Source organism: Abrus precatorius, unplaced genomic scaffold (genome assembly GCF_003935025.1).
Source record: "Abrus precatorius isolate BTA unplaced genomic scaffold, Abrus_2018 Scaffold6, whole genome shotgun sequence".
Lineage (NCBI taxonomy): Eukaryota > Viridiplantae > Streptophyta > Magnoliopsida > Fabales > Fabaceae > Abrus > Abrus precatorius.
The window spans coordinates 21,483,329-21,500,191 of NW_020874406.1; the positions used below are offsets into that span (position 1 = coordinate 21,483,329).

Below are 16,863 nucleotides of genomic sequence, written 5' to 3' on the forward strand. Positions count from 1 at the left end.
CGTTTAGTCTAGTCCAGTCCAGGCCCATTACGTGAACACACAATCATTACCCAATATATGACTTTTCTGTTTTTGGGGGTTTTGAGATAGAATGAATGCCCCATTGGCCCAACGCAAACTGACTTTATATAAGACAAAAGTGTGGATATCACCTATCTCATTCACACCAATATCTCAAAATATTAATAAATATTATATGTAAGAATATATAATATATTGACTACCATGTGAAACAACAGCTGGCCAATATTGAATATCTAAATGTCAAAAGCTTTTATTCTCTGAAACAATATGGAAAACTCCTTTTACATGTTTATAAAGTTTAAAGATTGAGTTTTTATTCTATTTTTTAAAATATTTTTAAGTATATATTATTGATATATAAAGTAAATTTAAAAATTTGTGAGATAATAGAAAATTTGGAATTTGGAATTTTTAATAATTTACGTTGTTTATTTTACATATTCTAAATACTTTCAAAATCATTAGGGTTCAAGCATGCGGATCAAATAGCGAATATTGTTATACTTTAATTTATGATTTTAAAATTAAGTTTTAATAAATATAACTATAGTAAATACTTTAAAATATCATCACTCTTAATTTTATGTTTCACAAATGAACAAAAAATAGATAATTATAAAAGCTAAGGGGGAGGTTTACCACACTTCCATTTTATTTGAAGATGTCCAAAACATGACAGATATTTATTCACTATGAAATACTTGTCCATCAATTTGACCAAAAGGTTGGTTTCGTTTGGAGATTCTTGGTATTGTGATAGAAATGTTATAATTGCATTAATTTAGTGATCATTCTTTATCAATATGATTTGAGTGGTTGAATCTGCAAATATTTTTTAAAGATAGTTATATTAATTTTTAGGACTAATTTTAAACATAAGAATAATGAATTTTATCAGTCTTACTAACCAACTTGTTCTTAAAAACAATGTTAGTGAATTGTCATCACAATTTTTAATGAACATTTGGTGTAGTTTTTTTTATAAATATTAATAATAAGGGTTTTTAGTATTAAATATTAAATTTTAACACCTAACATTACTTAATAACTTATAAAATATAAGATTAGTAAATTTAATTGATAGTTTGAAATTTATCATAAACGATATTAAATTTATAAAATTTTATATAAAAATAAAATTAACAAATATTTAATTCATTACTTTATTTTAATATATTATATTTAAATATATTCTTAAATATTCAAATTATATGAAATTTAACATACATAATTATAAATATAACATAAGATAATTCATTGATTGAAATAAAAAATTATTAAATAATATAAATACTAAAGTTTGACACATGTTAACAAATCAATATCATAAAAAGTTTATTTTATAAAAATACAACAAATTTTAGTATTTTAAAATCTGCAGTTAAAACTTGTATAAATATTTTTTAAAAATGAAAACATTTTCTTACTTGCCTCATTTAACTAAAAATAATTTTTAAAAGTCCAGTCCCCATGTAGACGTTTCCTTAAATTCAGTTCATAAAAGTTCCTTGTCTTTATTCTCAAAACCTGAAGAGGTTGAAGCCAAAAACCACAGTAGAAAGCCTCTGCAGAATTTGATATCAGAAATCAAGTTAAAGTCCAAGGTGCCATGTCTCTTTCAAAGTATATATACACCCATCTTTGAACCTTCATATATATGATCGATGCTCAAGATTCTTCTATGTTCTGACACGGTTTATATATTCTACGACCACCCATCATCAGAAAGAAGGTTGAAGCTAGAATTGGATCAACGAACATGACAATGAGGAAGAAAAATTGGAGAACCAAAACCACATGCGTGATTCTGTTCGTGCTTGTTCTGGCGTTTCAGATCAAGTATTCGTCGATTGTGAGATCAAAGCTTACACATGCACACAAGAAAGCTAATCCAGGTGCGTTGCAACTTCTCATTAGGCCAAACCAATTGCACAAAGTTCATTGGGTTTTCAACGAGCCTCATTGTTCATAACGTGATCAACAATGATAAATTTTTGAGAAATTATTAGGATTTGTTATGCAAGCATCGTCGATATTAACTCAGATTCATTTTATTTAACTCATATTTCGTAATTAAATTTTACAAAAACAATTAGGAATTGCATGTATATTAATGGTTCTTAAAAAGTCCCCATTCTGTAACTTCCATTGCGTCACCTTACTTATGCATCATTTATTTCTCGCTTCAACAATTTATTAGTATTAGAGTGACAATAAATGATACTTACTTCTACTTTGATAATTTCAAGTTTTTGCCATAATTGTGCCATTAAGTCAATGAATGGAAGAACAAATTTCAATTTATGACTATTTGTTAATTTGATTTTTTTAAATAAGAATAATATATATATATATAGGCAGGATCATTATAAATTTAAAAACTCTTATACTTAATTTAAATTTTTTTATTTAATTTATATGAATTATAATTTATTACCTCGGAAGTTAAATGAAAAATAAAAAAATAATTGATAATTTGGATTGAAACAAAAGAGCTTACATACTGAACGTGCATCCAGTGAAGCATTTATTTAATTTATTTTATTGCCTCTCACACTTCCAAAATCAAAGAGAACCTCTGGGAAAAATAGACATCTCACCCTATAGATTAATTAATCTGTTATTCAATTATATTTTATTGTTTTTTACATACATAATTTTAATAAATATTTAAACTTAAATATTAATATAAATAAGATTATTTATTCATATAAATTAAATTTTAATTATATTTATATTATTTTAATTCATATAATTTTCAATTTTTACTATTTAAACATTTTACCCCACAAACACGTTAACCCATTAATAAAACACAAAAAGTTGAATCTAAACCATTTTTCATAGATTTGTGGTGAGACGATATAAATTAAATCGGATTAACGTTTTATCTAACAAATTGTTATTTAGAAGTATGGAATAGTAATATGTTTGGAGTTTGGGCCCTTAATCCTAGGGGGAGTTCATTTTTCATTAATTAATAAGTAATATAGGAGAATACAAAATCTATTATTAAAGCTGACAGAATGAGTCTATTTAATTAGGTTTATCTAAAATTATCTGATAAATGTATGGTTAAAGTTTTAAATATTAAGTCTAAATACAACATAAAAAATTCAGTTTAAATTAAGATAAAGTCCAATATTAGATAAGTTCACAAAAATTTGTAAAAGTAATTAAATTTTATCTATTTAGAGCATTATTTTTGTAAATTTAAATATTTTGAGTTCCATCTGAATGGACTGAGTAATCTATCTTGCGAGCTTTAGTAGTGGCATTAATTAAATTTTGACAAATTAAATTTAAAATTTTGTATAAGAGTAATTAAAAAAATAGTTATGATGGTAAATATTAAATTTATTTTGTTATTGTAAGTTTTATTTAACAAAAATTAAACTATTAATATAAATAATAAAAATTTCTTAATAATATGATATACTGTATTAATATTTGATGTATTGATAGTATGCATTAATATTTTATACTAATAAGAGTATTTGTTGATAACTTGATATAGTGTCACATAAATTCATAATATTTATGCTAATAGTATATTAAATTTTTTATTATTACTATAAATTCACACACTTTTTCATTTTTCTCTTTCTTTGAAATAAATTGTATAATTATAATATCTCTTTTTCATTTTGTGGTGTGGGCAGTACCAGAAATAAAGCAGCTAGAAGTTACTGAATTAGAATCGAATCCAAGTGAGCAATCACCTCCCACAAAAAGACAAATCAGCTGTGACCGTTCCCATTATCATTATGACATTTGCACCATCCACGTGGCAACAGTGTTGGACCCGACCATCTCCACTTTCTTCATCCAACATCGCACCACCGTTGATCCAAATCCAACGGCCATGAAAATCCGTCCTTATCCTCGAAAATTCGACAGTATTGCAATGTCAAGGATAAAGGAGTTGACCATAACCTCAGGGGCACCAATCCCATCGTGCCACGTCATGCATGAATCCCCGGCCATGGTATTCAGTGCGGGAGGGTACACGGGAAACTTCTTCCATGAATTCAATGATGGGTTTATCCCTCTCTTTATCACCCTCAATTCTTTGTTCCACCGTCAAGATGATGGAGATGTGGTGCTTGTGATTTCTAAAGCACGTGATTGGTGGGTTAGTAAGTATGCAAATTTACTAGGTCAATTTAGCAAGCACCCCATCGTTGACCTTGACAATGATAACGCCACCCACTGTTTTCCTTCTGCCACTCTTGGTCTGGTGTCACATGGATTTATGACCATAAAACCCGAATTAATTCCTAACTCAAAGTCACTTCATCATTTCCATGCATTTTTAAGCAAAGCTTATGATGCAAATAATGTTCCATTTAATTCTCCTCCTCAAAATGCACGACCACGTTTAGTGTTGGTCAATCGATCAAGTGGGGATGGACGATTGTTGTTGAACTTGGAAGAAGTAAAATTGGAGATAGAAAGAGTTGGTTTTGATGTTGTTATGTTTGAGCCAAAACCTTCAACCCCATTAGACAAAGCATTTGCACTCATTGGTTCAAGTCACGCAATGGTTGGAATCCATGGTGCGGCATTAACACACTTGTTGTTTCTCAAGCCAGGGTCATTGTTCATTCAAGTGGTGCCATTAGGGTTGGAATTGGTAGCTGAATTGTGCTTTGGCAATCCAGCAAGGGGAATGGGGTTAGATTATAGGGAGTATAAGATTAGAGTTGAAGAGAGTAGCCTCATTGAGAAGTATAGCAAGGAAGATATGATGATCAAGGATCCTGTTGCTTTTCTCAGTGGGAAACCGTGGTCAAAAAGCACAATGGATATTTATTTGAAAGAGCAAAATGTGAGATTGGATTTGGTTAGATTTAGAAAGTATTTGAAGAAAGCATACAACAAGGCAAGGCTATTTATCTAAAAAAATAGGATATAGAAACTTGCATTGGTGAGCTTAGTTGTTTGCACCATTAAGCATTAACAATAATTTGTATTATATTTTTCAAGAAAAAAATAACATTTCATTTGTAGAATATTTTTTTTCTAACTATCTCTCAAAGGTTTTTTCATTGTTGCAATTCAAAATAATTAGTTTTATATGGTATCACGATGAGACGACCAACTTCATGGTTATATTATTTTTCTATAGTTTATTATATGAGGTCATATAATCTTAATTCTAATTGTGTACGTGGTGTACCGAATATTTGTCGTTTAATTGTAAATTTGACACTTGGAACGTCTAAGAATTATTTTTTAATAAATTGTACAGTTCTTTTTATTTAATTTTTACATGTTACGCGATTTTTTTTATATTTCTTTTGTTTTATATTGCATGTTTTAGTTTGTCTTAAGATATTAATTATTTTAAAAATTTTAATTATTATTTTTATAATAATATCTTTTTTTAGCCTCTTACTTAAATAATTAAATAAATTAATAATTTTTTTAATCTAAATTATAAGTATATTTCAAACAACTTTCCTATTTTTATAAAACATTTATATAATACTCTGATCTTAACTCGTTAATTTTGTACTATTTATTTATATAATATTTAATCTGATTAATATGATATAATATGAAATTGATGTAGATAATAATATAATATATACACATTCATCCATTTATATTTAAATTTAAATTTTCAAAACATAAAAAATATAATAATATTATTAACTTATTTTAAATACATTATATCTTAATCAAACTGTATAGAGTAACTTAAATACTATAGAAATAAATAGTAAATTAAGTTAATATATAATAGACAGACATGAGGAAAATAAAAATAACTTTTAAAACACTAAATTAAAAGCGAACCAGATAAAAAAATTGTAATTTTTTATAGGCTTGAATGTGATTTATAGGTTTTGATATGTTCTTGGTTTTTTGTGTTCTTTTTATAAAGATACATTCTGAAGGTTGGTATCACTGAACTTTTATGTGCATTAGAAGGTTAAGGGTAAGATTGGAGGAAATTCAGGTTCCATATTTTGTTAGGAATTGGGATGCAACTCAGTGGGCCAAACTTGTTGGATTTTTGGACCCAATTGTGCCTCCACACATAAATTAAAATCTTCATGCTTATCTTAATACAATTTAAATTGATTGCCGTTTAAACTCAATTATCTGTGTCTGCATAACCATGCATTACCAATTTGTTCATAACTTGATATAAAAAATTTGAGCATCAATTGAAGCGTCATTCGAAGGTTGGGTATTGGCATGAACGTTCTTTATTATGTGACCATTAGCCATTTCACCATTTACATACAATGGTTTGGGCCAAATTTAACACTTTATTTTGTATGTTGGCTAGCCTCAACCCATGCAGGAGTAGGCTGGGCCAGGATTTTATATAGCTGAAAAATTTTAGCTCTAGGCCTCTAAGCCTCTTTTTCTTAAAATAAGATGGGTCATAATTATTTTGGTGATTGTATAAGGGAAGTGTTATTGACCAGAGAGAGAGAGAGAGAGAGAGAGAGAGAGAGAGAGAGAGAGAGAGAGAGGAGAAGTGTCAATTAATCATCATTAAGTTGCATGCAAATAAGTTCAGGATTAGTTGCTTAATCATGTGTAAATAAATTATTTGACAGCACCCATAAATCATGATAAATTAAAATAACAATAACAAGGATCAATAACAATAACAATAAGATGCTAAATTAAAATCAAGGATACGAGGAACTGAGAATTAAGAAAATCAATTCGGCCAAATAAAAAAATTAATAGAGCATAAATGGTCCAATGTAAATATTTTATATCACCTTTCACACTCATGATTTAGTCCTAGGATGACATCAATGGTCCAATATAAATATTTTCTCATATATTCATAAACAAACTCTATTCATACATAGTGTCATTTCCATACCTTAGCAGTTCAAGTTGAAAAGCTTCTTTCTTTATGAATCATTGTTAGTGGAGTTCTGATACGTACATCTGAAAAGACGGAAATAGTGGACACCTTTTCCCACTACCTCTCCCACATTTTGACGCCGAAGCTGTTAAGTTTTACCCACATACTTTAATATGCACCACACCAACAATTATCACAAGGATGGCATAATTTGTCCCTATATGATATTTGTGAGTCTTCAATCGCATCATGCATATATGGTCCTATCCAAATAGTCACCATCATCTGAACTCTGAAGTGGACATATTCATGTGGACAACGTATCAAGATTTTGCTTTGTGGGAAATCATCAGCCTCTTTTGACTGCCTCTAGCTGAGTGTGTGGCTATTTCTGTCTCAATTTTGTTTCATCTCCGCGGATTCAAGAATATTAAATTGTTTCTTTCTGAAATCGATTCTTTTCATATCGATCATGTTGCTAGCAGAAGTGACCAGCAATTTTCTCCAAATCATGCATCATGTCCTCAAGAGAGAAGAATTTTGCAAGTGAATATCTTGACCATATTAAAAAAGTGAAGCTAACTCGGTCTAAATATTAGTTTTAAGAAAGTTTATTTGTTAATTAAAACTTTATAACAAGTGCTTTAATCATAAATCTAAGAATTTGTTACTTTTGCATTAGTTTTATTATTTTCATTCATTCAACAACAATTTTTTAAACATTCTATGGACTTATTTATCTAAAACTGATTTTAATGAAAATTATCCAAACAACAGTATTTTTGTGAAGCTAATTAATTTACTTCAAATTTATTTCCATCCAAAATTAATTTTATAAGTTCAAGTTCATTCACAGTTAATTTTGTAAATGTTGACATAAACGCGTACGATTGTGTCTTCTCCTGACTTTTCTTTAAGAAGATTCTTTCTAGGTTGTTTTATTCCTTCCTCACCATAATTTACACACAAACTGGACAATAGGTTGTAGTAGCTTCCTGAAGTTGGGCCTTTCTGAAACAAATGATGGTTTTGTTTGGTTTGATAATGACCATTCAAGCCGAAAGGTACCTAACGTGACGCTATAGTGGTGTTCGTACCACAATCTGGGTTGCCGGTGGTTAAAGGGATTACCATAATCATTTTCTATCACCTTTATCAATTCATGGACAAATCTTACAAATATTATTGTTAACAAGTTCGGTAATGCCTTGAGTTTTGTAATCCCATCTTGACTACTAATATAAGTATATATCTTGTATTTGGATGTGTATTTTAATTTATGTTGGTGATGTGGATGTTAACTTGTGGTTGGGCTGAAGGTGCTTGGAAAATATAAGCTTGAGGGTTGACAATGTGTTGCAGGGACATTTTTGCTATAGCAAGAAGATTCTTACTAGAAGAGTGCAGGAGAAGAAGGAAGTTTTTATGACGTTTTCATTGTAACGAAAAAATTCTTGCCACAGTGAGAAAACAAAAGAGGGAGAGAAAATTCTGGGTTTTATCTTGCTATAGCAAGGAGTGGCTATAGCGACAGAATCTCGTTGTAGCGAGATTATACAAAAAACTAGTGCAATTTTATTTGATATTTTTGCTGTAGCGAAAAGATATCTAGCTGCAGCGAAAGATGACTCGTTGTAACGAGAAAGGTCTCACTGTAGTGAAAGTGTTGTGAATCTTAAGATATTTGAGTGTTTTATGATTGAAAAAACGTATTTTCCACTTTCTCTTCCATCTCTCTTTCAATTCTCTTGACCTCTAGTCTTATTTCATCAATTGAAATACCTCCAAGGCCGTTTGTGCCTCAAATTAAAAGTTGTGGTCGTGTTTTGGACGTTTGGAAGTAAGTTTCATAAGTTAAGATTTATGTTTTTACTCTTTCTTCATTCTCCTCGATTTCTCTATGTATTTAGGATGAAAAGCCTTATGAAAAACCCTTCTATAGTTGATTTTGTTGTTGTGGGTCTTTATTCCAAGGTAAGGGAGACTCTATCCTATCTCTTTATGTTTAAATTTTGTTCATGTTGCTAGATATTTAAATGTGGTTGAGGTAGAACATAGGAAGATGAGTGGTTTTGATGAAAATTTCTTGTTAAGCATAATGAGATAGATATTGAGTAAAGTGTTTTGATGAAAGTGGTTGAATGTGTGTATACGTGTTATGTTTGAGAATGAATGTTGTGAGACGCTTGAAGATATGAGTGAATGTGTGTGAATGTCATGTTAATTTTGATTGTGATGTGTTTGAATATACAAAGTGAATCTCGATGTTGTGTAAGTGATAATGTAGATGACTCATTTTTACATTTTATTTTTCAGGTAAGTAAGATGATCAGCACCAAACTTAGTGAATGGGATGGATAACACAAAACTTAAAATTTATTTCAAATTTTATGATGTACTACATAAGTCATGTAGCATTTATTTTGATTGAAATTTATAACCCATCTTATATTTAAAGATACTTTGTTAAATATTGTACTTGAAACTATTTAAAATAAAATTTTTATTATTTTTTTTTATTAAAAAACATTTTATTGAAAAATGAATTGAAATAAATAAGGTGTTACAAGTTCTATAATCGTAAATATATTAAAGTGCCCCAACAGCGATGTTAGGATATCACAAATTTACTAAAGTATAATCTTAGGAGTAAAAGAACATTAGGTATGGGTAGAAAATTAAAAAAAAAAATACTTTTAAGTAAAAATAATTAACAAAAGGACCACGTTTTCATACTTTCAAAATTTGAGAAATCTAATTACTTCAATTGTTTTAAGGGAATTAGTTTTATCAATATTTTTTTTTTACTGTTATTGTTTATCAGACTTTTTATATATTGATTTCAATCATGGACAAAATGGTTGGCAAAATTAATCGTAATATACAGTAGATTTGATGATTTAACTAGAGAAACGGTATTTCAAATGTAATCGGACCAAATAATTAAGTTTGTCAAAACGTGGACCTTAAATTTTAAAATTTTAAACAAATAAATTCATACTTTTTTACCAATAAAATATTTATTCAAAGCAAGTTGAGGGAGAGTGAACCTAATCGAGTTCAGAATGTCCTCCAAACTATATTTTTCTCCAAATTTTAAGGAAGCAATTGTGCACTGCTCTACACTAATTGATATGCACAAGTATTTGCTCTGCTATTGTACTCAATTTGTGCTATACTGACACGTGAGAATAATCTAATTTGTTTAAATATCACTACTTTTACACTGTTATTTAGTGATGAATTATTACACTACTGAGTTTCACCACGTTTAAGACATTGAATGTACGTTTAAAAATGCATTAAAAATTTTATAAGGATAAATTTAATATTAAAAAGTTATAATTAGTAGCATTAAAATAAATATAAAATAGTGTTAATTTGAGTATGATTTCTATTATGTTATAAATCTTTTAATAACATAATATATCGTCAACGGACCATGAGAATGTATGTTAAATTATTTTAATAATTTATATAGTAATTTTTGTAATTTATAATATCACTTTAATTAAAAATTTAATATAATAATTATTAAATATAAAATATAGAGTTATTGTGAGTATAATTATAAATACATTTATAAACAAATTCTCTTTGCTTTTTAAAAAATAGAAAAGTGATTACTAAAATAAAAGTTATTGATTTTTTTTTTCACAAGCACATCCTCTCAATTATCATAAAAGAGGAAAAAAGAAGAGTTAAAAAAAAAAAATAAAAGTTTAAAAATATCAAATGATATCAAAGTATAATAAATTCATGTTAATGGTCTCTAAATATTGATTAGGCAAGAACTTGAAAATCAGCCAAAATGATATCAAAGTTTTGAACATATTTTTACTTATTAATTTTTAAAAAAAATCAGCCAAAATTTTTAAAAGTAAATATTTTTATGAAATAACTCAGTTAACTTTATAGAATTATGAATTAAAAAAAAAAGAACATGTACATAAAAAGAATACACGTTAGTGTTTCTTGAATGAAATCCATACAAAATGCAAAGCATAATGTATACGTAAGTATTGTAATTCATTTGATAACTCTCATGAATTAATTTATAATTCAGTCGATGCTTATAAATAAACATGTTTAATATTTTGGCATTTAAATTTAGAAGTAGAACTGTAAATTTAAAATCTAGTTAAGATTGCATTTTTTTTCCCTTTAGCTAAAATATAGTCCTAAGATGGAAATTAGACTATGGAACGGAAATAGCACGGTTCGTTTGATTGGCAATAAGTTGAAATTTCAGTTTTAAGTTTTTGTTAATCTGAAGTTTTGAGTTTGGGGACGGAAAAAATAAGACAACGACTGAAACTTGTTTGGGTACAAGGTAAGCATAACCTGAGATATTTGTAAGTATATTACTTGTACTTAATACATAGTCTAGATTCCAAAGTAAAGACAAGCATACATTTATATTTTTTTTCTTCCCTAATTTATTTAGAATCTTCATACGTAGCGCTATAATAATCTAATCCTGTCTTTGAACCCAACTCCACATCTTGAGCTTTATCTTGAAGGTCTATACTTCCCTTGTAATGATATCTTTGCGCCACAATCAGAAAATAAATCAAGTTCAGGACCCCAATAACTGCTATCAGATAGTAAAAGTAATCAAGCCTACCAGCATTTATATCATTTGTCAACCAATCAGGATGGCTATGTGTTCTAGTGGCATGATGAACACTGGTTACTAGCACACTGCTAACATAGCTAGACCCAGCAAAAGAACATGAGAACAATGCATTAGCAATGCTTCTCATATGCTCAGGAAATTGCCTGTTAAAGAACTCAATTTGTCCAATTACATTGAATGCTTCACATAGACCCATTAGGACTAGTTGTGGCACTAGCCATAGCACTGACATTGGAGCAATTCCCAATGGATTTGGATTCGAATTTGCTGAATCTCTTCTCACTTTTTCCACCAATGCAGCAGCAATCATGGATAGAATGGAGAACACCATGCCAATTCCAATTCTTTGGAGGAGAGTGATGCCCCCTTCATGCTTAGTGATTCTTCTAAGTGCTGGGACCATGACCCTGTCATAGAATGGAACCCACAAACCTATGGTGATGAATGATATCACTCCTAGTGAACCAGCTGGGATTTGGAATTTGGGTCCTAAGTGTCTGTCCATTTTCATGGCTTGTGACACAGTAAATGTTCCTTGTTGTGCCATAGAAGTTAAACCAAGGATACCAGCAGCCCATATTGGAAAAATTCTTGCTAAGCATTTAACCTCTTCTACTTGCTGGATGCTGACTAGTTTCCACTGATTTACCCGGCTCCCATCTGGGTTTAGCTCCCCCTCCAATATTACAGCTGCTTTATTCAACCCCCTAGAAAAATATAAATTAGTTTATGTAATTAGAACATTTATATACAATAATCTTTTCATCATAATGATTTGCAAAAATATTGCTAATCCCAAAGTTAATCCAAGTTCTAGAAGCAATTGTTATATCATTCAAGATATTATAATAATGTTTTTCTGAAAAATACTGGCCTCTTTATTGTTGAAGTGTAAATTTGAGATGCACTTTATATAAAATAAAAAAAATAAAAAGTAAACAAGAGGTAGAAAATTTTATATTTATTTTTAGTTGGGCAAAAAGTCACAGAAGATGTCGTCATTGGTAATAACTCTTAATTATTGGGCAATGATACAGGAGAATGACCCAAGCACCCATAATAATAATAAAGTTCTTGCAACATAGTATACTTCTCAATGATAGAGATATCGTACCGGAATTGGTTGGTCAACGGGAGCTTTGACAAAGCATAAGTACCATTAAGTGGAGGATCATAGAAAACCCCATCTACCTGCTTCTCCCTAGGAAGCTCAACTGCTCGCTTTTTATAAGCAGCCACTAGAACTTGAGCAATACTAGAAAAAATGCTTCCTTCTGGCTTCACATGCACATAGATCCTTGTTCCTACAAAGAACAGGATTATGGAGCAAAGCATGCAAAGGGTTGGTATAGCAAAGCCTATCTTCCAGCTAACAGAGTCTTGGATATAGACAACCACTGTTTGAGTGATCAACAAAACAATTGTGAATGTGGTGTAGTACCAATTAAAGAAGCTATTGATCCCTTTCTTCCCTTCATCTGTAGAGGGGTCAAATTGATCAACACCAAATGGAATACTACATGGCCTTATACCAGCAGAACCTATGCTTAGAAGACATAGTCCCATAAGCAGAACACCTAGATGAGGTGCGGTTGCTCTAACACATTGATTCAATGCTTGTTGCTGAGGAGTACAAGGTGGAGGGCGCAATTCTGGTAACCATGCTGTTAAAGTCACCACGATCATACCCTATCACAACAATTTTTTATGGAAAATTCAATTATTATTGTATGACCAAAAAGATCCACGAATATAAGTGTGACAAAAGATATAGCGTTGTCACGTTAGGAATTGGATATATGAAGTGATTTGTTTGCGACTAGAAAAGGTGGGTGCAGAAGACTTAGCGAATACAATTATGAATAATCCACTGATCCAATTTATTTCTTCCATGTTTATAATATGGAAAATTACTTTTATTCCATCTTTACTATTAAAGTACAAGTGGGCTAGCTTAATATCACAGGTACAATAATTGGATAAGGAAATAAACGCAGAAAAAACTTATAAAACTTTAATAGACTAAAATAGAAAATTATTTTAAAAGTTATTATGAATCACAATAAATAAAATAAAATGTTGTTATTTATCTAAGTTGTTGTGGTGTGACTGTCTGCATCGATACAGTGAGCTACGAAAAAAATATCCTTGATGTATGACCATTATTACTATAAAACTTTGAATATAGTCCATAAATTACGCAATTGCAGTAACATCTCTATTTCTTTATTTTTATATTCTTTTTGTCTCTTTCTTTGTTTCCGTCCACGGTTCCCAGTGACTCTACATATTGTCTGATATTGAAATTTCAGTTTTACTATATAAAATAAATATTCATATTTTAATTTTAAATATATCACAAATTTAATTTATTAAAAATTTTAAAGCAAAATACAGTATACACTTAACGAGTGACCGAATAACAGTTACGAAAGAAGTGACCATTTTATTTATTAAATTAAATTAAAACGGCAGCCGCTCCTAGTTGACATCGTGATAATTAAAGAACAACAAAGTAAAATAAAAATATAAAACATGGATGAAAAACAAATCATGAACATAACAACTCTATGTGGGAACTATCGATCGTGTTCTCCAGAGTCAGAAATTGCAGCAAATTAAGTGACAATAAATAAGCTAGTTCATTGAGACTATTATAATAAAAATATAAAGAGAAGTAGATAGAAATAAGTACCAGTAGAGAAGAAAAGGAAGCAAAAGCTATAGTTCGGAAGCGACCCACGTAAGCATCAGAAACGAAGGCCCCAACCAATGGAAAAAAGTTGGTAATACCACTCCATATGTTGAGAATGTTTGAAGCATAAACTTGGTCCAAATGAAACTCTCTCGTCAAATACACCATAAAGTTAGCAAACAAACCAAATGCTGCCAACCTCTCAAACGTTTCATTGCCTGTAACAATAGCAAAAAAACAAATCAAATGCAAAAAACAAATCAAATTTTTGTATAATTGATCTTACTTTTCGTACAAGAATGACATGATTATATAAGGATATATATATAATAAGACCTAAAATAAAAGGCATAGCCTTCCATCCTCCAGGTTTCTTATTAGTTGACCCTGAACTATATTTGCTTGGTTCTTCACTCTTCAATTCTTTTTCTTCCATTGAAGTTGAAGAAATGCTACTTCTGCAGCATACAAGTGACCAAGAAGAGAGTTTATCCTTTGTGGAGGGCATTTTCTCACAGTATATATATCTCTCTATATTCACTAAATTGCTCTCCACTGTGGTTCCATATATGTGTTAGGCTTTGATGGGTTAGAGCTAAGAACCCAAGACACTGATATATATAATGCAATGCACAATGATTGAATGGCGTAGTAGGAATGCTGGTATTGGATAGGCAGAGAATACATCCAAACAGGAGAGACTACTTAGAACGTGTGATACGTTTAGCCTACTGACTCATGCACGAGCAACATGTTCAAAGGATTGCGTGCTGTGTTTGCCATGTTCAGTGGACGGGTGGGGACCATGCACCTATATTCAAATCTGTTCCGATCCATGCCACTATCTTTAGGAGCCACTTGTACCATGTGTACATTGTATATTTTGCAAATTAGGGTTGAGCATGTGAAAAGGGTTTCTGTTTTTATTTTTACTAAATTGTCCAAGAGTTAGAACTTTATCCCAATGTAGCTTAACTGTAGTTTAATAGTTTTACTTGATCACTTTGTCCTCTTAAATGGATTATCAACTCCATTTTAAATTAATCGAGCATATAATTTTTATTCCTATTTCCTTCTGTTAATGGGTTTAAAATTGACCCTTATTTTTCAATTTTTTTTTTTATATTTTAATAAAGCTCTGCGTACAATTTCGTCTACTCTACAACAGTAGATGTATGTGCAATTTACTTTACGGCCTAAACATAATTAAAAACAGTACAAACAAATAAAAAGACACGTGTAATTTAATTTCAAATAACAAATGTGCGCATAAAAAATGAAAGATAAGACACCAAAAAAGTTATTTTTTATTTTAAAAATAATCATAAAACAACATAACGAGGTGATAGAGCACAAATAAAAATAAATTATTAGTTAATAAATTGAAGAAAAACTTTTTATCCCATCACTGCACTATTACAGAGACAAAATTATCCAATATACTCCCTCACTATTTTAACACTTTCCTACAATAACATTGCAACTACCACCACCTCTATTACTTAGTCAATGATGTTATTGCCCTTTAATAATAATAATAATAATAATAATAATAATAATAATAATAAATTTATTATTATTATTAGTGAATACTTTTGTAGCATTCGGTCTAATATTTACGCATTATTAGACATCATACAAAAGAAATTTATCAATATTAATTGTGTATTGATCACCAAACATTGGACAAATTTAAAAGTTATATCATAACTTGGCTACTTGTGTTATAATATTTTGTTCATGTTGCGTCTCAATATGCATCAAGTTCGTCTTAGTTGTTACCTTAAATCAATTTATTATGGTACATAAGATTGATTTATTATAAATTTCAAAGAAAAATATATATATACAAGTATAATCAATGTTACTCTCATTATAGGTATATAATCAATGGTACATAAGTATATAATTTTGATGCATCTAAAGAAAAAGTAGAAGATAGAAGGAGAGGGGTGTACGTAGTCTATAGATGAGAATAACTTTAGAAATTTTGTTTTAAAGTGAAAGTACTTTAAATATTGTTTATTATTTTTTATAATTATTTTAATTTAAAATCAATTTTTTTAGTTAACTTTTCTTTTCTTTAAATTATTTTCCATTTTAATTTTTATACATTATATTAAATTGAAGATACATTTCTTTTTAAGCAAACTGAGTGTTATTATAATTATTGTAAGGTAAAATCAATTTGAATTTGAATTTGAATTTTAAATTTTGACACATCATAAATAAAAAAAAATGAATTCAAACTTTATTTGAATTATTATATTTTATAAGTTTTTATATTTTTAATTTAATCCTAGTTAATATAATATGTATTACTAACGACAAATATTAAATATTTTTAACTTAAAAAAAAACCATGTAATATATTTTAAATTTTTTATTTAAAAATATTGTAATTCAATATAATACTTGTAAAAAAAATGTTGTTACTATCGAATTATATATGAATATAGATGCATATATAGCATTATTGAAGTATGTATGAATATGTAAAATAATTAAATATCTGTCGGAAAATTAATAATAAATAAATAAATAAGAAAAATATAAAATTTACGTAAGTGTGAATATGACCACTCACCCAATACGTTGTGGTGCAATTTTCAATTTTTTAAAATATAATTAATTTATAACACTACTAAATATTAATTAAGA

General features: G+C 29.0%; 2 protein-coding genes across 2 annotated transcripts; one reads left to right on the plus strand and one right to left on the minus strand.

The window, feature by feature from the left end:
- Positions 1–1,783: 1,783 nt before the first annotated feature.
- On the plus strand, positions 1,784–4,927 carry LOC113870384 (alpha-1,3-arabinosyltransferase XAT3-like). The gene is made up of 2 exons (XM_027506979.1): positions 1,784–1,919; positions 3,687–4,927. The coding sequence occupies exons 1-2, from the start codon at positions 1,784–1,786 to the stop codon at positions 4,925–4,927; spliced, it is 1,377 nt and encodes a 458-aa protein (XP_027362780.1).
- Positions 4,928–11,156: 6,229 nt separating this feature from the next.
- On the minus strand, positions 11,157–14,949 carry LOC113868849 (protein NRT1/ PTR FAMILY 2.13-like). The gene is made up of 4 exons (XM_027504797.1): positions 14,539–14,949; positions 14,203–14,420; positions 12,622–13,196; positions 11,157–12,214 (listed from the first exon to the last, which is right to left on the minus strand). Exons 1-4 carry the CDS (start codon positions 14,708–14,710, stop codon positions 11,308–11,310), a joined length of 1,872 nt encoding a protein of 623 aa, XP_027360598.1. The 5' UTR covers positions 14,711–14,949; the 3' UTR covers positions 11,157–11,307.
- Between the last annotated feature and the right edge of the window lie 1,914 nt (positions 14,950–16,863).

Excerpts from the sequence above, each read along its gene's own strand:
- LOC113868849 (XM_027504797.1), bottom strand. The coding sequence starts at position 14,710 with ATGCCCTCCACAAAGGATAAACTCTCTTCTTGGTCACTTGTATGCTGC. Across the intron at positions 14,421-14,538 it reads GGCTATGCCTTTTATTTTAG|GCAATGAAACGTTTGAGAGG; the intron begins GTCTTATTATAT and ends CTATTGTTACAG. Across the intron at positions 12,215-12,621 it reads CCGTTGACCAACCAATTCCG|GGGGTTGAATAAAGCAGCTG; the intron begins GTACGATATCTC and ends ATATTTTTCTAG.
- LOC113870384 (XM_027506979.1), top strand. The coding sequence starts at position 1,784 with ATGACAATGAGGAAGAAAAATTGGAGAACCAAAACCACATGCGTGATT. Across the intron at positions 1,920-3,686 it reads ACACAAGAAAGCTAATCCAG|TACCAGAAATAAAGCAGCTA; the intron begins GTGCGTTGCAAC and ends TGGTGTGGGCAG.